Source organism: Halyomorpha halys, unplaced genomic scaffold (assembly GCF_000696795.3).
Source record: "Halyomorpha halys isolate HHAL.00 unplaced genomic scaffold, Hhal_1.1 Scaffold489.1, whole genome shotgun sequence".
Taxonomy (NCBI): domain Eukaryota; kingdom Metazoa; phylum Arthropoda; class Insecta; order Hemiptera; family Pentatomidae; genus Halyomorpha; species Halyomorpha halys.
Genome location: NW_027110713.1, coordinates 35,713 through 58,487, shown reverse-complemented (window position 1 = coordinate 58,487; position 22,775 = coordinate 35,713). Strand labels below are relative to the sequence as shown.

At 36.6% G+C, this 22,775-nt stretch overlaps 1 protein-coding gene across 2 annotated transcripts in view; it reads right to left on the bottom strand.

Moving 5' to 3' along the window:
* The window catches only part of LOC106683492 (high affinity cationic amino acid transporter 1), a 51,213-nt gene that overhangs the window by 5,148 nt on the left and 23,290 nt on the right, over nt 1-22,775 (bottom strand). The window contains exons 5-12 of one of the 2 annotated variants that reach the window (XM_014424993.2): nt 17,431-17,646; nt 16,422-16,555; nt 16,244-16,341; nt 12,322-12,461; nt 9,504-9,600; nt 8,459-8,610; nt 6,218-6,390; nt 2,096-2,204 (exon numbers count right to left, since the gene is read on the bottom strand). In XM_014424993.2, the coding sequence (XP_014280479.1) occupies nt 2,096-2,204; nt 6,218-6,390; nt 8,459-8,610; nt 9,504-9,600; nt 12,322-12,461; nt 16,244-16,341; nt 16,422-16,555; nt 17,431-17,646 (1,119 nt within the window). The remainder of the gene's footprint in view (nt 1-2,095; nt 2,205-6,217; nt 6,391-8,458; nt 8,611-9,503; nt 9,601-12,321; nt 12,462-16,243; nt 16,342-16,421; nt 16,556-17,430; nt 17,647-22,775) is intronic. The other variant, XM_067048833.1, reaches the window with a different exon arrangement.

Genomic DNA, 22,775 nt, shown 5'->3' with positions numbered 1-22,775 from the left:
TGAACGGTCATAATCATTTGGGGGCGCCTTCTGGGCCCTCAGATACCCTGCGACAATGTCCATATTAAAGAAGTGGTCGTAGGTATTCTAAGGTATGCCTCCCCAGCCAGGAACAGGAATCTCTCGCACCGGCAGAAGAGAAGATTGGCTACGAATCACTTGAAGCAAGATTGGCTTGTGCTTGGAGTCACCAAGGCATACTGGAGTTTGCACAGGAGGCTGTCCAAGTTTTAGAGGAAGGAGTATCTCTCGACCTCTGCAGGTTAGCCGGTAACTCTTCAGGTGGGGATTAATGAGAATCCAAGCTATTAAAAAATTATGGACACCACAGAAGAGTGGAACGGGCATTGGGTGACAAGCCCTACAAGTGCTATTTTAAGAAAATATTTCCCCAGTGTTCGGTCATATATTGAAGTGGGTCCTTCCAGACTAGCTCTCTCAATTCCTCTGGGGGCATGGGGGATTATAAGCCAAACTTCATGGCCACGGGATGAATGCCCAAGTTGTGGTGTTCCGGAGACTGCCGAGTACATCAGTATAGACTGCACCGCCTTTGATGCTCTATGGACCAGATTATTGAGGGAAACCGGACTCTACGCCCGCAAATTTTATTTTAAGATTTACCCAATTTTCCTTCACCAAAAACAAATAAAATAAAAAATAATGAATTACGATTGATCTGTTGAATAAATATGGATCCATGATAGTGGTTGGAACAGTTATGATACGCCCTTAACCCTTCATAGGGAGCGGTCAAGGATTTTCAAAATCTGGGAGCGGTCAAGGATTCTCAAAATCTGGGAGCGGTCAAGGATTCTCAAAATCTGGGAGCGGTGAGCCTGACAGGCACACGATACATAAAATTCGCAAAGTCCCTAAATCGCCTTATTTAATTAAACCAAAAATTAACTTCATCTTTTATGAATCATTAAATCATCTTGAGGAAGTAGACAATTAGGGAAAATATAAAATAAATTTAAAACATTTCTTATTATTTATTTAGGTAAAAAAACCAAAAAAAGTCAAAATGCGGAATTCGCATATCATGATTATGAATACAAATCAAAATAGGACCTCTTATCCTCGAAAAACAATTAAAAAAGGGGTCAGACATGAAGTTGAAATGTGCGGGGACAGAAATAAGTCGGAGTCATCGTCCATCAAAGCCAATGAAGGATCGCAAGAACAGGCTGAAAAGCATGTTGCATGGAGTGGTTTCGTATGAGGGGAAAATTTCTTGCTTGCATTTCACACAGAAGTAGTTCGTGAGCCTCTAGTTTTGTGAACATTATAATAGTTTATGACCTCAGGTTTTTTTTTCTCCAGTATTTTTATCAATGGCTTTAGTTCCGAGCACAGAAGAAACCAGGAGTACATAATTATTCTTGCATGTGGCGTTTTTTTTAGGTTTCCAACACTTTTTTGTCGTTAAAACCAAAAGGCCGGAATATTGTGGTCTCCCCATAAAACATCTCTATCAACGAAATACTAATATAACGATTGAAGAATTCATTAAAAAATCTTGGAAAGAGGGACGATGAACAAAAAAGGCGTGGTGAACCTGAGAGGCACACGATTTTCATTCATAAACGGTAATGGTACCTGACAAAAATGACTCTAACACAAGTTTCGAAGAAGAGTGAAGTGCTTCAATTTACCATCTAAATCGAAAAGTATTGACCTTAGGTGTGTAACGAAATCGGGCGCAGTAAGGCTGTCAGATCAAAACACGTGTGACGCACTTTCTTGATGGCAGGAGATGAACTGACTGGGCGGGTTGGAACCACCCAACAAAGTTAGGAAACTGCTGGGAGGTCGGGGTCACACTCGGCGCCTTTTTGGAAGATACAGCAAAAAACCGAATCCTGTGCCTGTCAGATCAGCCTCGCCCAATGCAAGGTTAAGCTATCTAATATTATTAAACACATAACTAACTGATAGTTACAGCCAAGAATTTAAAGACCTGTAAAGTAGTACCAGTATCCAACATAATTAAAAGTAATTAGGAAAGGATGTTTAAGCAACAGCTCTTAATAGGCTGCCCAAATAAGATTTTAATTACGTGTATATATGAAATAAGTGAAAAGATACTTACCTAACCCTGTCCATATGAGCCCGAAAAGCCAGGTAGCTTTGCACAGTATCAAAGCGGACAGGACATCTGCTATTATCGCCAGTAAGGGAAACACCGGCACATAAGGTGTCTGCGAAAATAGTGATTTATTGTTATCAACTTAATAATTAGTTACAGTATAATTCATATTTTAAAATAAATGGTGTTCCTCCTCCCCCTTCCTATACAGGGTGTTCTTTTTAGTTGGCCCGGCTGAATTTTTCTTGATCGGAAAACATGATAAAAAAAAAGTACGTATTTGATGTTTTTCAGCCTAGTTTAAGATTCCGACCTATTTTTGAAAGATAAAAAACACCCAACTCAACTTTAAAAATTCAAATGGGTACCTATGCCTTCCAATACATCATTTTAATGGATTTTTATTTAACTGAAATTAATTTGACCCTGTACGACTTAGGAGGAGGTACTTTTGGTGGGGGGTGAAAAGACAATCACAGAGGTTTAGGAAGTTTGTCTTCGAACGAAGTATGACAGATAGCCACCAAAAGGGAGGCCAGAGGAAACACCGCAGATGCGCCACTCAACGACCTACAGATTGACACATTCACATTGAGAGGATATAAATGGTAACCATAATTGATCTCTTTAGTACGGTGACAATGGCGCACAGGACAGTTCGTTGGAAGCAGTCTTGGCAGCTCCCGATTGTGCATTTCATCAAATTCTGACAGAGATTCGACTCCATGATTCGAAAGGAAATGAAGGACCTTGATGTAATATGGCATCTCATCACACCAGAAGATCCCAAGAATAGAGGAGGCATAGAGCGGCTTCATCGCACGCTTAGTGACCATATTTAAATAGTTATGGGAGAAAGCGCGGGGAAGGATGGAAAAAGAAAAAAAAAACAGGAGGGTGGTGCGGGAAAATTCAAATATTGCACAGTTATAACTCCCGGCAATGACAATATAGAGACTGGAAAGTTATAATGTCGCCTTTGAGGAAGGAGGATGAAAAGTACGATAAAGGAGAAAATAGGGTCCTCCAAAATCTGTCTAAGCGCCAAATACGATGAGAACCCACCAAAAGTAAGGCAAGATGATAAGATAAGACAAGAGGAAACACCCACCGCTGATATACCACTAACTGATATAAAATAACTGAACTACAGGTTGACTCACTCAGTTGGACAGTATACAGGTGAATAACTGTCATAGATAGCCAGGCCGCAATGGTATATCACGTTCAGGACAGATCAGCTGAGGCTGTAGAGGAAGCGTTTAGGACATGGTTTCAATTTTTCGGTTTTAGAGATCGCAATGAATCAGATGGAGGAAGGGAATTCGATGATGCCAACATTTGAACGAAGATGAAAGCACTGGACGTGGTATGGCTCCTCAACACGCCCGGACATTCCAAGAGCAGGGGAGCATAGAGTGGCTGCACAGCACACTCAGCGACATTATGAGGGTTTATCAGATAGAGAAAGGCTTGGAGCCGGACGTTACTATATCTAAAGCATTGGGGCACATACTCACTCTATTCACTAAGTTACGGGATTTTCACCGTTAAAAATTATTTTCGGACATCGTGCGCATAGATCGGACTACAGAACCACAACTGTGACCAAGGAAGACATAATTAATAATGGAATGAAAACTGAAGAAAATGTGGGACAAGGTGCGCGGTAGGATAAAAACTGAAAAATGCAAGGGGTGGCTAGGGAAAATTTAACAACCACAACTACAGCCCAAACCATGGGCTGTCAGTCAGCCTGGGCGGTAGTTCTACACATTCCAGGAACAAACACGGCGGCGCCTCTGACTCCCGGCGTTCCTGTTGTCACACCAGTTTCAGCGGTGATTCCGGCGCTTCCTCCACTGTCACAAACCACTCTCACGGCAGGTCACGCCAACATGTAGCCCGAAATGAAAGTAACAGCAGTAATCTCACAAGATCCTAAAAAAAAGCATTTCAGACTGGAGCGATTTTCTTTAATGCGAATTGAACCGCTTCATGAAGGGTGGAGACCGCGTCATGGCGAGGATGGCAGACAAAGTCTTAGAGGATTTGTTGGACCGGAACGACAATTTTTCCCTGAAAGCAGCTCTAATCTGTAGGATAAAACGGAATAACCTGAATCAGATTCAGGTAGACGAGATAATGGCATAGCCAGTTGTGAAGGAAAGATTAAAGTAGACCTACGAAGGAGGCAGCGGACCCCGCAAGAAGACATCTACATGTTTCAGGAGAGAAAAAAGCAAGTACAATCCAACAGACATTATGCAGTGACGCTGCTGGACCAAGTCAACCTTTTCGCAGAAAAGGTGGGGGATACTCAGTCAGTGGACATAGTCAGTCTATTGGCAAACCAATGTAGAGAAATGTCCAACGGATACGCCGCAGAAGAAGAGAGGACTACAGACCTAGTGAGTCCTCTAGCGAGACCTTAGATGCACCAGAAGCTTCAGCAACAGAACTGAAAGGCTGAGGGGGGAGGAGAGATAAGCCGCCAAGTAGTAGATGGCACCGAGCGAGCGAAGGAAGAAGATCAAGGAGAGGAGAGAAAACTCCTGATTGATATCCAGGTTTGTCATTGCTCATTAATCACCCTAGGTGGGCCCTGTAGAATAGAAGGGGAGGCGGGCATGGATTTATGTGAATGAGGTGTCGAGAAGGGGTTCATATTGCTGAAAAAATGTCCCGTGAATATCAGGGAATTATAGGTTGTGAAGGCAAGTGCGAGGATTAGGAATAACAAGGGCCTGGAGGAGGGGGGGTTATCGGTGACAGTCCTCTATAGGCAATCCTGAAGAAGGACTCATCGGGAGACAAGGGAGAAAAATATAGGGTGGTAATTGATTACCGGGGTCTTAGTGATAACACGGTAGACGAGAGATACCAGATACTGCGATTAGAAGATATTTTAGATAGACTAGATGAGGCAACAATCTTTAGTAACCTAGATCTGAAGGCCGGTTACTACCAAATTTAAATGAACCCGGAGAATCAGCACAGAACAGCCTTTACATTCGATATTGGGCATTATGAATGCATGAGGATGCCCTTTGGACTAAATAATGCTCCCATCACGTTCTAACGGTTAATGGAAGAATTCTTGCAAGGAATTGATGAGTTCATGTGCCTGGTGTACATGGACGACCTCTCGTTTTCAGCAAAACGGATGACGAACACGTGCCCTTCTTGCAAGAGTTGTTTCGACAGATCTGGAAATTCGGGTTAAAATTATCGTCCGAAAAATCGATATTGGGGCAAAACCAGATCAATTTTTAGGGTACACTATATAGTAGTCAGGCCAGACGCAAATAAGTTAGAAGCCACAAAGGTATGAGGGACCATTTAGGGTGATTAAAAATAGAGAGCATAACATCGTAACAATAGAGAGTGTTAAAGAACAAAAAAAAAACGAAGTACGGTTCATATAGAAGGACTTTTCCCATGCTATATAATCACTAAAATCTGGAGTTTTCTCATCTATTTAAATGTGATTTTCTTTTTTCTTTTCTCTTTGTATTTTTTTCTTATTTTCTTGTTGTAAAATAAAAGTGTTGTAAGGAGTTAGCTATGTAAAAGATGTTTCTACGTTTTTTTTGGAAACTTACTTGGAAAGGTATTTTTTAAGTTAAGAAGAACAGGAGTGAGTTGTATTTTTAAAAATGTATTTATTGTGTTTTATTTTATTTTGTGTCGTTATTTTCTGAAAAGTTACAGTGAGTGTGTTAATTTTAGCTTATAAAACGTGTATATTTTAGTATTATTTTTATTTTGTTTCTTATACATAGGTTTGTGTTTCTTTACTTTTATTATCTTTTTGAGTTTATGAGGCATGTTCATAACTGGTAGGGGAGGAAAGGGGTTATGGTAGAACAAGGCCTGTATACAACCTTAATCCTAATTCACTATATAAATAAACACTGATAATGTATATATAAAGTATTACAGAGAGAATAAAGTCAGTATTATTCTAGTAAACGTGCGTTTGTATTCAGTTGCCCATTTCCTTTTTTTTTAAGTTCTGGATTGCAAATGCTCGTAAGTTATATATATATATATATATATTCGCATGTATATACTTAAGTTTTATACAAATAGATTTTGGCTATTTGGCGTTAAATATCTCACCATGAATGATAAATTAGTTCGGTCATTGGTTGGCTGAAGTTTGAGCAGGAATGTGAAGATGATGGCAAAGAGTATGCTAAAATAGCCAATTAATCTGAAAGAGATTGTGATATCCCCAAGTTTACGGCGATAAAGAATCACAAAGCAGAAGAGACTACTCAATGCTGACATCACTGAAACAAAACATTTCATAAATAAACAAATGTATGTATGTATGTATTTGTACACGATTATGAATAAATAAAAAAGTACACATGAACTGTTTGTCCAAACTATTGTATTAAATAGTATTAAAAAAAAATTCCAATGGAGGGTGAGATATTTTAGTTTAGCATTATTAAAAGCAAAGAATATAAGCTGCCTGGTGCGGCGCGCGAATCACACAACTTTCACTTACCACTATACTTATAGTTAAAATTAATCCTCAATCGTTTCCGAACAGTTATTTTTTATATTACTCACTGTGGCCATACTTCCCCGTACTAATTTCGCAAACTTAATTTAACCATTGTTTTAGAATCAATATTGAAAATACTCAGGATGATTTTACATAGTTATTCACCCAGTCAACTGAAAGGTTAATTAAAACTAAAAATAATTATTCAATAACTTTAGTGACACGGATGCATTTATCAGATTAGCGAAAAACCGCATTGCAAATGTGTCCGCAATAATTTGAAAAAATAAAACGTTGGGGTGAATGAATCTAGAATACTAGTGTGAGTAAATTTTACTCACTTAACTTATAAAAATGATTTCATACTACTTCTCTAGAAATGCTATCTTAAGCTATTGTTGTTTCAGCAGTGGAAATATAACGTTTAGGGTTTAGAGTATACCGGAAAAACAGGAAGCAGATCCCGACAAAGACCATGAAGGCTGGACCAGGTTGGCGAACTGGAGGAAGCTACCGGACGGATGAAGACCAGGAAGGCTGAACCAGGCTAGTTAACTGGAGGGAGCAGCCGAACCAAGAGGTCTGGACCCTAAGCTTAGGACAAGGTGCAGCTCAATCAAAAAGACACTCAACTGAGGATTCGGCTGTTCCAAAGTTAAAAGTTTATAAATGGTCGAAAAAAATCGAACAGAACCCCCTTTCGAGAAAAATCTAAAAAAAAGTGTATAATAAAAAAAATGCATTATTGATTTTTGATAGCAGTGGTACACTGGATTCAATTTTTTTTATTTATTCTAATTATATCTTCAAATGTAAAAATATAAATCTTAATTTTTCCATCATTAAAATAATTTTTTATTATAAATAAAATCTCTTAATATGATTATTGTTCTCACGTTATTTTGGTTACACCTTCCAAAAAGGCCCCTGATTTCATAACTCTTAAAACGTCAATGAAACTTACACAAAAGCTGTTCTATTCTTATTTTATATATTCTTTTAATTATTATTGTCCATTTTAATCTTTTCAAATTCATTATTTCATTATGTTTTATAATTTCATTCTTTTTTGTACTTCACTGTAAGGCTCTAAAGCCTAATTCAGACGCCTGTATATTATTCTAACGGGATCAGTCCCAGAATAAATAAAGAATATTGTTATTATTTTTAAAAAAACTGCTTCCATATGAACACTTTCATTGGAAAATAGTGTCATCACTAAGGACAATAAAGCTCAATTTTTCTGGTCTATCGACAATGTGCAAAAACGAATTTTTCCAGTATCAAATTGAAAGTGGCTGCAGAAATTTAGAAAAAAATATTTTATGAAACAAACCTACTTTTGAAAAACCATAATTTCTACACTAACTTTCGTTAGTATTATTGACTTGGCCGAAATTTAGTTTTTTTGGATAGTTTACACAAAATAACAAAAACCAGTAACCACTTTTTCCTAATGAAGTCTGTAAGATTAAGGTCTAAAATATTGTTTGATGGTAGAACCAATTACGGTGTATTCGTTTATAGGTATTTGAGTGTTAGAAATACATTGTAAGATGTTATAAATTTGCGTAAAATTATCCTTCTAAACATTTAAAAACTTCACCTTTTGAACCGAACAAAAAGTGATCAAAATCTTTATTAAAATAAATTATTTTAATATTGAAGAAAAAATATTTTTCTATTCAAAAAAATAACGATTAAGATTGTCAAAAATATTTTGACTTGTGAAACACTGACGGGTAAGAGGTTAAGTAAACTTACTTAAAAAACAAGCAAGTAGAAAAAAACAACCTGCTTAATCCAAAGCATTGAAAACCAATAATGGCTGTTTTCTGGGTTACCTGAGTTGTATATCAAGATCATGCTTAAACTATGAGTGGTTTTCGTTGGCTTGGTCTTCTTAGGATGATTAATCAAAACCCAGCTGTCGGCCTCTTCCTTTTTCGGATGTTTTTCTTGCTCAGATCCCAGCTGTTCCTTTTCATATCTATACCTGTAAGATGGTATTAGCAGAAAATATTTTAATATTGGCAACTGAATGAATTATTTATTTTAAACAGTAAGAAATAAATAAAATACCTGGACCATGAGTACATGAAAGATCATGGATCATCAGCACTTTGTAAAAAAGTAATGATTCTAGACCAACGGTTGCGGAAGTATGTGGTTTGGTCCTGACAAAGATCAACTGCGAGGTTTTTTCCCCAATCATACGTTTATAACCCAACGTTATAAAGGCTGGGTGTGCCATCCCTAGGAATGTCTACGGACCTCCTGAATGTTCCACAGCTAATATAACACAGTAAATAATAATCCGCCATAGCTAAACCCCAAACCAGGCTCAAAATATAGGAGTACACTGCCTTAGTGAGTAAGCTATTATGCACCTAGCTTAGCGACTTAAGACGAACCCTGGCAATAGAGTTTATTTTTAAAGAATGTAAAACAAATTGTGATTTTAAATCTTGAATCATAAAAAGGGGCTGTTTGAAAAGACAGCTGTCAAAAGAATGGTTTTCAAACTTGGCCAAAGATGCAGCAAGCGAATGCCGATTTCTTAGAATATTACAAAAATATGAAAAGAAAAAATACAATTAAAATATAATATATGATGAGTTAATAGTTAATAACGAATATCTTATGGATTGTATTTCAATATTATCACAATACAACTACCATAACCCATGAAGGATCTAGGTTCAGTTTTAAGTGAAAGCTTTTTTTTTTTTGGACCAGTGACCAAGAAGGTGGATTGGTCAGGATCACACTAAACAAGTACATTTATACTCCAACTAAGAATACCCACTTTATAAAAGCTGAATATGCCACAGAGGGGTTTACCCCCTCCTACCCGGAAGTACGAAGGTAAGGATAGTTTAAACTCACCTCGTTATAAGAAGGCAAACTGTGGTCAGTGTCTTCGCCAAAATCAAACTGGGAAATGCAACATCGTGGTGGACCCTAATGAAAGTAACAAATATTCCTAAAAAAATAAGATTGATATAAACTGAGGTTTTTATTTTAAGATCTAAATAACATATCGCAATAGAAATTAAATCAGTAACTTACATAATAAGTAATTTAAGTCAATTAGTCTAGTGCAGACCAATAGTTTTATCACAAATACCAATTAATATCTGTTTTCCTGATTAGGTTTTAATCCTTTAGACGCGTCAAAAGATGAGAATGGTTAAGATCCTTCTTCTGCACACCTGTGAGGGGTAAACTCACGAATAAGTGGTTGCTAGGTAGGTGCACGAAGTTAAGAGGCTGATGACACTGTTGGAAAAGGACGTCAGTGGGAAATAGTGTAGCTTGACCATCTGTGATTACTTCGACCACTTGCTCTGCCTACAGTGCGGAGAACGGGCATTCTGCCAAGACCTACACGAAGGACGTCCCGAAGGACGCACTTATTCTAAGAGTAATCTAAAAAAATAAGGGTGAAAAGCTGTATAAGAATAACAGTAAGGTTGAAAGAAGAGCGGAGAACATCTCTGATCTCCGACATTGATCGGATAGCAGGGAATGCTCATTTGGAGTTGATGGTCAAGCAGGCGAAGAAGACCAGGTATACGAAGGTTTCAGATCCTACAGGTCAATATGGGCCGAAGACGAGTGGTCGCGGTCGAATTGAGATCTCTGTCCTGAAATGCTGATATCTTGGCGATTCAGAATCAATTTGACAAGAAGAATGAGGTCGCAGAATTTATTACTAGTCGAGGGTTGTCGGGTTGGACACTGGTGAGAGGAGGCCTAGAGCAGCGATAGTGGTCATTAACCCTACCCTCAAAGTAATGGAACTAAAGCAATTCACCACAGCTGATCCGGCGGCATGTTATGACATGGGATTAGACCCCCCAACGGGCAGAAAGTTAGATATAATCCCCGGGAGTAGTTGAACGTCCTTAGTATATGACAGTCTGGACGGAACGGAACATAGGTCCCTCAGAAGTCAACACACTATTTTCCAGTAATATGTTTCAAAGTTATCTGTTGCAAATAGCTGTAAATCAGATTAATGACCAAACCATCTTAAACAATTTCCTCTTACCACAATATCTAATTTTTTTTTCTTACCTCCTATTTATTAAAATCTAAGCAATTACAATATATAAATTTACTTAACCTAAGGAAATTATACATACACAATTTACAATTTATCTTGTTTTGCCTTACGGCATTATAAGATGAAACAAAAAACATGGTCCACTGAAGGCGGTTTTTTCATTTCAGTGGCTAGATAGCCGGGGGCTGACATAGAATAGGGAGGGGCTATTCCGGCTGGTTGTGTTGAGGTGTGAGTGACTTCAGACTGCAGAGCCAGAAGTCCTACCCTCGGCGAAGAATTTGATGTGCCTACGGCCTATGAATTCCGGCACAGAAGGGAGTTGGAGCTCCTCTCTGATAACACTATTCCTAGCCCTTTGGAGTGTGGTTCCTCTGACTATTCGCCGAAGGAGGGAATTCTGGAAGCTTTCGTTAACGTGGTCTGGTAGAGGTGGCGCATGAGTGGTGCGCCATAGAGCAGGGTCGGACGTATCATGGCCTTGTAGATCTTCAGCTTAAGCCTCTCCCTGGCGTGACTAGAGAAGGTGAGGTGCCTGTCGAGAGTCAGAGGATGCTATTAGAGAGTTTCCGACCCTCACCATCCACAACGAACTGCTGGGATAGCCTCTTCTTGCCTTTCTGGAAGGACATGATAATGGCATCCGTCCTCGACGGATTAACCTTAATGCCGTCCTTCAGAGCAGCTACGATGGTGGCAAAAGCAGTCTGTGCATAGCGCAGGGCCAGTTCAGCTCTCATGCTGGAAGCATAGACACCGATATCGTCGGCATTGGCTGCTACTACTGCATCTCGATGCTTGATGACGACTACTGGTGCCGTGAACACGACCAACAGTAGAGGTCCAAGCAACGAGCCTTGAGGTATTCCACAGGTGGTGGATACTGGAGGCGTCAAGTCTTCACCAATTCTTACGACGAATGATTTTCCACTCGGGTAGTTTCGGACCAATCGGCCTAGGGCGGCGGGAATCCTAAACTCCTCTAGTCGGCGACGCAGCAGCGGGTGGGGCACGCTCTCAAACGCCTGGCTGCAGTCCAATGAGATGAAGGTAGTCGCATAATTGTTCTTCATCTGCTCTATGGTGTGGGCTTGTAGCTTCACCAGGCGATGATGCGATATCTCGTTGGAAACCAGTCTGTTTGGGTGGTATTACATCGGCTTCCCTGCAGTGCTCGAAGACCTTGCTCAGGTGCGAGAGGAGGCTGATCGGGCAATAATGCTCGGGCGAGTCACCCTTCTTTCCAGGCTTGAGGAGCGGTACTACGATCGCACGTTTCCAGGCCGCTGAGAAGTACGAGATCCTTATGCACGAGTTGAAGATTAGGAGATTAGGATTTAGAAATTAGGAAGACTTTAACCTTCCTGGGTAGCATCTTCAGTAGTACACTGGGGATCCCGTCCTGTCCAGACGACTTGCTGCCCTTAGTGCGGCGTAGTACCGACTCCAGCTGGCCAAAGGTGGAGAAGATAGATGCTCCAGGTGGTGGTGGAGGAGCATAAGACGTCCGCTCAGCATCCCTCGCTGTATAGTCCAGTAAGGCAGCCTGCTCCGCCGACGGCATCACTTCGTTAGTAACTAATGTGTAATATATTATTATTACCAAATATTATAACTATTAAGTGATAAATGTACCTGTAAATGCACCAAATATCAAAGCTGGAACGGCTGGTTTCTTGGTGAATTTATCTATTTTTGAGAACTTTTTGAAAATCATTCCATCACGAGACATGGTATACAAGATTCTTATTGAAACGAACATGGACCCATAAGAGCTGTAATTAACATTTTTATTTAATTTGCTCATTGATATTTACAACTGTATTAAAAATATAGACAACAAGTAAATTTATATTAGTTTTACAATGGAATGATACAGAAACGTCAAGAATCTATCTATTGATAGAGCTCCAATATTAATAACAATTTCGAGACCATTTTCTTTTTTAGACACCGAGGTGGATTAAAAGTAAATGAAAGAAAAACCTGGCTAGAAACAAGTGGTTTGGAATTTTATCATGGAAGGATTGGCATTTGTTTCTCGAGAAAATATGAAACAATGAGGTCCTGATGGATGATTTGATTTGTGACAAAGTAAAAAACATTGGATAAGAGGAATTGGATACAAGAAAATGTGATGGTTTAATGGAGCCCTAAAGCTCAAATCCGTAAGTCCAGATCGGCTTTATTATATTATAAATGAGTATCTTGTAATTAGTTGGAAGTTTAGACCTTTTGCCTAGTAAGTGTCACAATGGTCGGAATCGAGCAGTTCTCTGTATTTTCAGTCATGTATGTATGGATTTCAAGTCAGTCGTTTGTCCAGATGTAGTCTAGGTAACGAATCTGTTCCACAGAAATAAGTGGTTTATTTTTATTTTTAGCTATGGTCCAGGAAGTCATCGGTTTACGACGAAGGGTAGATGAGATTTGGTGGGATTTATTGGAATTTATTTTAATCATCCAGTTTCGATCTCATCTTCTTTCGTGTTAGTTTCAGCTGCTATAAAAATTTGTATTTTAAGGTTTTTAGAGGTGTGAATAATGATTATCAACTTTGTTCCTGCAAAGAATACGACAGTTTGACAAGACGGTACAAAACCGATTGTGGTGATTATTTAAAAAGCTTAAAAATGGAAAACGCCGTGAAACCTCCCGCTCTTCGTAGAAGCCTTACTTATCTGTCTCTTAGGACACGCAATTATAGCAAGTAGTTTGGTCGATGATCGACATGTCACAATCTCATAGGAGATTTTAACACACAAAAAATGGCAATTTTTCCCAGTCGAACCCGCCCGACTAGGACCCCCAACGAGGGATGTTCCTATATCACTTTTAAAATATTTGCATGAAACGGGAAGACCATCTTCTTTTCAGACGCCAAGGAGGTTTATTAGGTAGTGAAGGAGAAGCCAGATAGGAAACGAGTTGGTTTCGGTGGTTGGGAAGTTTATTATGGAAGGATTGGTATCTGGTTTGGCCAAATCGGCAACATATGGAACATTGAGGTCCTGATGAATGATTTGGTTTGTGACAAAGCAAGGAGCATTAAGGATTTTACGAAGGATTTTGGACTGTAAGGATTGGATTCGAGAGGAATTAGATGGTTTAGTGGAGCTCCATAGCTCAATTCCATATGTCTAGATAGGCCTTATAATAGTCACGTAGATCAGTCTTTTATAATGGATTGGAAGTTTGGACCGTTTGTCTAGTAAATGTTGTAATAGTCGGATTCGACGAGCAGTTTCCTGTCTTTTCAGTCTTGTATGAGGATTCCATGTCAGTCGTTTGTCCAGATTTAGTCCTAAGTAACGGATCTGTTCAACAGGAATAAGTGGGGTATTGTTAAAAGATACAGTGGGGCAAGACGAAGGTTTACGACGAAGGGTAAATGTGATTTGGTAGGATTTATTGGAATTTATTTTAATCCTCCAGTTTTGGCACCATTCTTCAAGGGTGGTGATTTGGAATTAGAGGGATTGGGATACAATGGAAGGATTATTCACTGACAATAGGCATGTGTCATCGGCATACGTGGTGAGAATAGTGTTAGGATGGGTTGGGATGTCAGCTGTAAAAACTGTATAAAGGATAGGACCAAGGATACTACCCTGAGGTACACCAGCAGATTGAAGAAAGTGGGATGAATAAACGCCGTTGTGATTTACTTTAAAAAATCAGTCAGAAAGAAAAGAACGGATAATGAGGAAGAATGTTGGGGAGGGAGGGGGTAGGGATTTACGCATCTTGTATAACTGTCTCGGTACTCAGACTCGATCAAAGTTATTAAAAATATAGTGAACTATTTTACTTCTGCGAGGACTCTCTCATTAGATGTTTCCTTCTCTTTAATTCAATTGAATATAAGCGATATTATTTTCATACAAGTAAGTAATATAATATTATCAAGAAAGTCGATTGCACACAAATAAATGGCAATACTGCATACTTTATAATGACTACCCTTAAGTAACTGTTTACGGAGGAAGTAATTACGTTGCCTCAATGGAAAATATTGCTCCAGTTTAACTGTTAAAATTCAGCTATTTGTAAACATAAGCTAACCCTGAATTGTTCTCTCTGAGACCTTATAGCTAGGCAGTACATAAATCGATGTTTTAGGTAGTGACGGATTTCGATGAGAACTCGGTCATGTTTGAATTAAGATATGAAAATTGGAAACTGGTTGAGCAGTATAAAAAAAAAAAAAAGATTCTTTTACTTTAGTCAATCTTTACTAGATAAAATCTTTTATTTTTATCATTTTATTAAAAAAAAATGTTTCTACAATACATTGTATATGAAAAGGATAGTAAGATAAATAATTTAATATAATATTACACACGTTTCGATCTTTGTCCATTTTGGTATTATCTTATTTCCCTGCTTAATTATTATCATAACTAGGATTTTGAATTTGAATTTTTGCTTCCATTCAAAATTTTAATCATCAAAAATATTAGCATTTTCTTTTATAATACAAAAATATAATCTACACACTTTGTTTAAGTGTTCATTTTTTATTTTGGATTTATCAACTGCTTTATGTACTAAATTAACGAGTACTAATCCTGATAACCAGACAAACAGTTATTCTCTCATTGCCAGACCAAATAATATTCTCCTTAAATTGGTATATGAAGTTATATGTGAACGAAATACTGTAATAAAGTACAACAAATATTTTTAGAAGATATGAAATTTTTAAATAATGAAGTGTTTCACTAATTATTTGATCTACCGATGGATATTAAGTAAATGTTTAAATATTTAATATTGATGTCATTAATTGATAAATATATTTGTTTATGTGGATAATTGACTTGAACAATTAAACTGAAATAAAAAGAACAAATTGAATAACAAAAAAAATCCATTGTAAGGTATGTTAGTAGAAAGAGAGTTATGTGTAAGTGAATTGTAGGTAAATAATATGAATATTTTAGGTATCTCCTTGACAATGGCCTGAGGGCTAAAATATTTGAGAGGAATAAACGAAGTTGAGAAATAAGTATTAAAAGATAATTGTGTTTTTAATTGAAGTTACCTACACTCAAATAAACAATTAATATATAATTTATCAATAAACTAACAGTATTTTTAAAATGACGAAAAGTTAATATTAATTTACAAAGTAATAAGTAAGCAATAAGTGTGAAATAAAATGTTATAAAAACAGTCAAGATCTAGGAATAATATGTTTATCAAAGTATGTTAGTATGTTATATTAAATATTACTATAACTATAAAGAAACTTGGTAAACTTATTTAATACATATCTATACTTATTATAATTTTTGACAATATAAAATGATCATACATTTGTACAAATATTTGATTTTAGGCAATGTACAAAATAAAAAATATATATAAAATGATTTATTGAAATTATCATTATTAAATTATTAGTCAACAATACATTTTTTAAGAGTAAAAGTTTAAAAAAGTAAATTGAACTGAAATAGAATTATAAATACATTAATTATAACAAAATTTAAATTTTATTGCATTAGCCAGAAGCGTAAAAAGTGCGGATAAATGCTAAATTTTAGCTCACCTACACATGAAGCCACAGACTGACCCAATGGCTGCAATCCAATACAACGTAGGCCACCCCAACTTGATGAATATGCTTCCAATTGGGTTGTAATGGTCCTGAAACATTACAACTTGAGATACACTAAAACAAGTGTTACTATCTGGCTAAGTAGGATTAAGACATGATTCCAACCTACTATTTCTGTCATATCTTCAGCCTTGATACTGAAGGACATTGTGAATGTGTAGATAAAGTAGATAACCATTAAAATCTGAACGGAGACCATGATGCTCTGGGGTATGGTTGTAGTTGGGTCCTTCGCTTCTTCCCCTAAAGTTGCCATCATATATAGTTGAATCGATTTAAATATGCAGAAATTATGTTTTTACTTTAAATTTAAAATTCTAAAAATCCAACTATTCATATCACGGCAAGTTGTTGGAAGGTAAAAATAAATGACAGTATTATTCAGGCATTCAGTGTTCAATTCATTTCTTCTTCTATCTTATTTTAACTTTACTAAGTATTTTAACTGGTGCCGAAACTTAGGAAAATTAAGTAAGTTGTGTTAGTGCTTGAGCAAAAGAAATTTTAAGAAGTCCATAATCTCAAGACTGATACTGTATATTGAAAGATAGTTGAGATTAGTAATAGGTTATTGCTTAGATACGGTTACCACGTTTTGTAGGGACAAATCATTTTTTGCACGCCAGTTTATGAAGGAATAAGGCATGAATGTTGCCTACACCAATTGCATTACCTGTGATTACATTATAATCCATCTGAGAAATGAAGTATTTCAAAGAATGGAGCAAATAGTGCTTTATCTAATATTAAAATAATGAAATATTTTTCCTGAAAAAAGAAAATAGTTTTTTGAAAATAAATATTACTGTTCCCTGAACCATTTTACTGGCATTTATTATTATAATGCTATTATTATATCATTACTAAGCAATGTTGTTTGGTCAACTTTCCCTAAATGTACACGATGAATATAATAGAAAAGATTAACTTAAAGATGAATAAAATTTTTAATATTAATAACGTTTTAGAACATTTAGAACATAGACTCGTTTAATTTTTCAGTAGCTTTTGTGCTTTCTCAATTCCCTAGGAATGGGTAAAAAATTATTCTTAACTCGAGAGTTATTCTATGTTGCAATAATAAACAAATCACTAACCTAATACCTGATTATACAAACCTAAAACACTAAGAGATTCGTAGCCAATCAAGGAATTTTGGAGTGTGTACAAGGAGTCAAAGAGTTTTTCGCCGTCTTCCGCGTTTCCAATTCCGATATGCGTGATCTCCATCTTGGCTGTGAAGGCGATGATGAGAATGAATATGACTAATATGCTGATGGAAGTTAACGAATTGACGACGCCCTTCGTGAACTTCACCGCCGAGACTGCCAGAACTGAACAGGTCCCAGTTTGTAATTAAAAGTTAACATCGTCTATATAAATCTGTGGTCTACAAATAAAGCAGAGATAGTTAATTACTAATTTAATATTATGCATCTCTTTGGAGATAATTCTAATTCATCTTCTACTTAATCATGCCTCTCCTACCGTGAAGCAGTGAGTGTGTGTGATGTTAAAGACAAGACTCTATGGCAATATATAATGGACCTGTCGGATTTTTATGGAAGTGATTATTTTCCAATTCTTGATAAACTTTCAAATATAAATTCTTTATTTCGAATCAAACCCAAATGGATATAATTTGTCTCAGTTTTCTTCTCTAGCTTCTTCATATCCTATACCTCCAAGCGAATTGAATGTTGAAGATGAATGCGTGGCAATTATTTGACTTAGATCAATCCAACGTGAAAAAGAGTTCTTAAAAGCCAGCGGTAAAAGACCATAAAGTCCGGCAAGCTTTTAAAAAATTTCAAAGATGTATGACAACTCAAAATTTGATAGAATATAAAAATCACAGGGCTATGTGCTGAAAAACTTTCAATCAACGTAAAAATGAATTCTGAATCTGCTGTTGTATAACATAAAAAATCCATCTTACCCACGATACACCATATTAATCAAAAGACAATTCGGGAAGGATTAGAAATCTTTTTATAATCCTGTAACTCATGCTACCAATGCTAAATCGGAAGAAATTGATTTTCAAAATGACAGTATTGATACGATTTTAAAATATAACCTACCATTTACGACGTAGGATCTCGAAACTGTATATCGTAAACTCATAGTAAAATAAAATACATGAAAAAAATCTTCCACATAACACTCTAAATTGACTCCTCAGTTTATGAATGGATATGGTCCGTTGAGGAATCACCTGGCGAAATTTGGTAGTAATACTGGAAATGGGAAAGATAAACGATTACCTAACAGTTACCACCTCTTTTTCTTCACTATTTTTCTAAATAGTAGTCTGAGTGAAATCATAGAACGTATGGCAAACAGGAGATTAATGTGGATGATATAAAATAATGTTGAAGAATCTAATTCTAGCATTTCAGTCTGTAATTCGCAAAGGGAGTTCCACAATAGATCATTTAGTCACAGAGACCGAGGTCAAACATGCGTTTATCAACGCACAACTAACAATGGCAGTATTCTTTGACATGAAGAAGCTAGTCGATAGTAAAAGCCATACAGGTTTCTTTCACAAATTAATATTGGTGAGAATCGGTGAACAAATGTCACGCTTCATACAAAAATTTCTCACTGCTCGTCATTTTAGAGTTTGGGTTGGCTGTGATCTTTTTTTTTTTTTTTTTTAAATTAAATTTTTTATTTAATGTAATTTACAACAGTACAAAATAATACAATAAGTAAATATGTAGTATGTTTCATATACACTTGAAAATTTTGGGAAGGAACCACACATTGGTGGTACTTCAAACATTAATTTAAATTAGAAGGTCCCGTGGCCATCTTGTTTTCAGACACCTCGGAGGATTATTAGGGATTGTTAAGGATGAAAGATTAAGAATTAATGGGTTAGGATGGTTAAGGAGTTTGGAATGAAAAGACGCATATCTGTTTTGGGCCAAATCTCCAACGAATGGGATGTTAAGGTCTTTGTGAATGAGTTTATTTGTAACGTAATAAGGAGCATCAAGAATTTTACGTAGGATTTGGGATTGTAACGATTTGATGCGGGAAGAATTTGATGGTTTGGTGGAGCCCCAGAGCTCAATTCCATAAGTCCAAATTGGTCTGATTATCGTGGTGTATACTAATTTTTTGTAGTGAATGGGAAGTTTAGAGCGTTTGTCACGTAAGTGTTGTAGCAATCGGAATCTACGAGCAGTTTCTTGTCGTTTCAGTCTTGTGTGTGGATTCCAAGTAAATCTCTTGTCAAGATGGTATCGAATCTGTTCAACAAGCGTTAGTGGAGTATTTAGAAAGGATACTGTAGGGTAGAGGTTTACGATGGAGGGTAAAGGTGATCTGACGGGATTTGTCAGAATTTATTTTGATTCTCCAGTTTTTACACTATTCTTCAATAGATGTTATGTGTGTCTGTAGTGTTTGTTAGTTAGTTTAGTTGGGTTAGTTGGGTCGTTGTTTACAGATAGTATACATGTGTCATCAGGGTATGTTGCTAGGACTGTGTTAGGGTGGGTTGGGATGTCAGCTGTATAAACCTTATAAAGACCTGTAGTATCTTGAGGAACACCGGCGGACTGAGAAAAGAGCGATGAGTAGGCTAGGTTATGATTTATTTTAAAGGTTCTATCAGTGAGGTAGGATCGGATTATAAGGAAATATGTAGGGAGTAGGAATTGACGAAGTTTATAGAGCAGACCTGGAAGCCAGACTCGATCAAAAGCTTGTTCAACATCAAGGAAGACTCCCGTGCAGTACATACCGCGCTCCTGATATGACATCAACCACTCGAACACTCTGTTGTATGGTAGAATGAGATGTTCTAAATCCAAACTGGTGATCAGGAATAACATGACATGAGTCAAGGATTGGATAGAGGGGTTTTAATAAGAGTTTTACTAGGATTTTGCCCATAATGGGCAGGAGTGAAATAGGGCGGTAGGAAGATAGATATTCAATTGTTTGGAGGGTTTGGGAAACATTTTTATTATAGACATTTTCCAAGGGTCAAGGGAATAGGTGGATCATGGTGTAGCATTATAGATATAGGTAAGGAATAGAATGGCTTTACGAGGGAGCTGTTTCAGAATGTGTGCTGTGATAAGTTCGTGGCCAGGAGCTTTTTTAGAAGGTAATTGTTAAGGTGGATGATGTTCATTATTTCTGAGGGATAAAAGGCATTAGGAGGAAGGGTAATTTGAAGTGGAATTGTAATCTCTGCTACAACATGTTCAAGATGGGTTGGATTAAGGATATCAGGATGGGTTTTTTTTGAAGAGGTGTTCGCCCAACATTTGAGTTTTTTCTTCATCTGATCGTGTCCGAGTCTTGGCTGTGATCTATCTCAAAATCATGAACAGTTTAATGGTGTCCTAAGGCCCACTCTATTCTCACTTGCGTCAAACGATCTAGATAGTACAAGCCCAAGAGGAGAAAGAAGGTATTTATCTCACCCCATTCTTTGATTACTTCAATGAAAACTATGTATAATTAATAGCCAAAATTGATGAGTCTGCTAAGTATAGGTAGGAAGACAGTTTTATTTTATGTTTTCAATTGTTATCTAACCAAAATAAATGTTTATAACCCGTGCCAGATTGTTTTGTTTTTGGTCTTTTTAAAATAGTACAAGAGCCCAAGAGGAGAAAAAAAGGCATTTATTCCACCCCTCTCACCCCAATTATTGATTAATTTAAAGAAAACTATGTATAATTAATGGTCTAAATTGATGAATCTGCCAAGTATAGGTAGGGGAAATAAAAAATGGCGGCTGTTTCAAAGCGATTAAAAAAAAAATAATTTTTCATTCGGAGCTCTATATCTTAAAAAGTAGAAACAACACAAGAAAACCTAAGAGAACGTCATTTAAAGAAGAGTAAATTCGCTAAAATATGAGCCCTAATAGAGTTATTTACGTTAAACAGTTATAGAGATATAACTTTTTAAAAAGCAACTTTTCATAAAAATGTTGTATGGGACGTACTGAAAGATCAGTAGTTAGTGAATTTATTTTGAAAAACTTAAACCTCAAAAATCATTTGACGTTCAGATGCCTATTACCACTCAAATTAAAGCTAGTTTAATGAGCTATAAAGTAGTTTATAATGTTTATCTTCGTAGGAGTAATAGTTTACATGAAATTTGCTAAAATAAATTGATTTATAGTTGTTCCATCAAATTTTTATTTGCCAAATTCATATTCATATGTGAATAGAATAAAAATCTACTACCTCTACGAAGATAAGTGTCATAAACTACTTTATAGTCAGTTCAATTTCCTTTATCTTGAGTGTTGGCAGACATATGTGCGTCTTATGGATCTTGAGATATATTTTTTCAAAAATCCAACATTTTGTACGAACAACTAGAAATTAACATTTTGTGAGTTTATTTTGTCAAATATCATAAGAACCACTACTCCTACAAAGATAATCATTATTAACTATTCTGTAGTAAATTTACCTAGCTTTAATTTGAGCGCTGGCAAACATCTGTACGTCCAATGGTTTTGTGAAAAGAAGTTTTTCATAAATCAAACTTATTGTCCGAACAACTATAAATCAATTTATTTGAGCAAATATCATGAAAACTACTATTCCTACGCAGGCAGACGTCATAAACTTTTTTATAGTACATTAAACTAACTTTAATTGCTAATAGACATCTGTACGTCATATAGTTCCTGAGATATAGAATTCTCAAAATAAATTAAGTAGATTTTTAAGAAATTTTGCTTTTTAAAAAGCTATATCTCGAAATTTTAAAAACAAAAATTATGTTTGGACCACAAATAACATCATTAAGGTCAGCCGTAACCGAAAAATTAAATATACTCCGGTTTTTTGGTAGAACATCGTGGAGTTCGGATAGATTCACCATGTTAAAACTATATAGGGAATTAGTTTGCGCTATTCTGGATTATGGGTCATTTATCTATATATAGATCTGCCCATATCCGACCTCTTGCCAAGCTCGATTTAGTACATCACACAGGAGTCCGGATTGCGACCGGCGCATTCAAACCAGTCTCATTCACAGGATTTGCTCTGAAGTAGGGCTATCTCCCATATCATTTAGGGGACAAAACTTGCTATAAATTGTGTTCCTAAATTATTTCAGCAGACAAATCATGCCAGGTAAAGATACATTTTTCGATCTAAATTGTCCATAGCTTTTTGGCAAAAACCAAACCCAACGAATCACTTCGGTTATATCAGTGGCTATACCCACCTTGGATTCTAAAATGGTGCTATGTCTTTCCTACATGCTTAAAAATAACATCTGTTTAGTTTAAAGAACGGTTGTCGTGTGTTTTTCAAAATATTTCAGAACATTTTTTGATATACACTGATGGATCCAATACACGGAAAGCTCAAATACTTCGTCTTTTGTTACCCGCTATTCAACCCACAAATGTACAGCTAACCTACACGCATGAACCCTCCATTTTCGCTTTTTTTTTTTT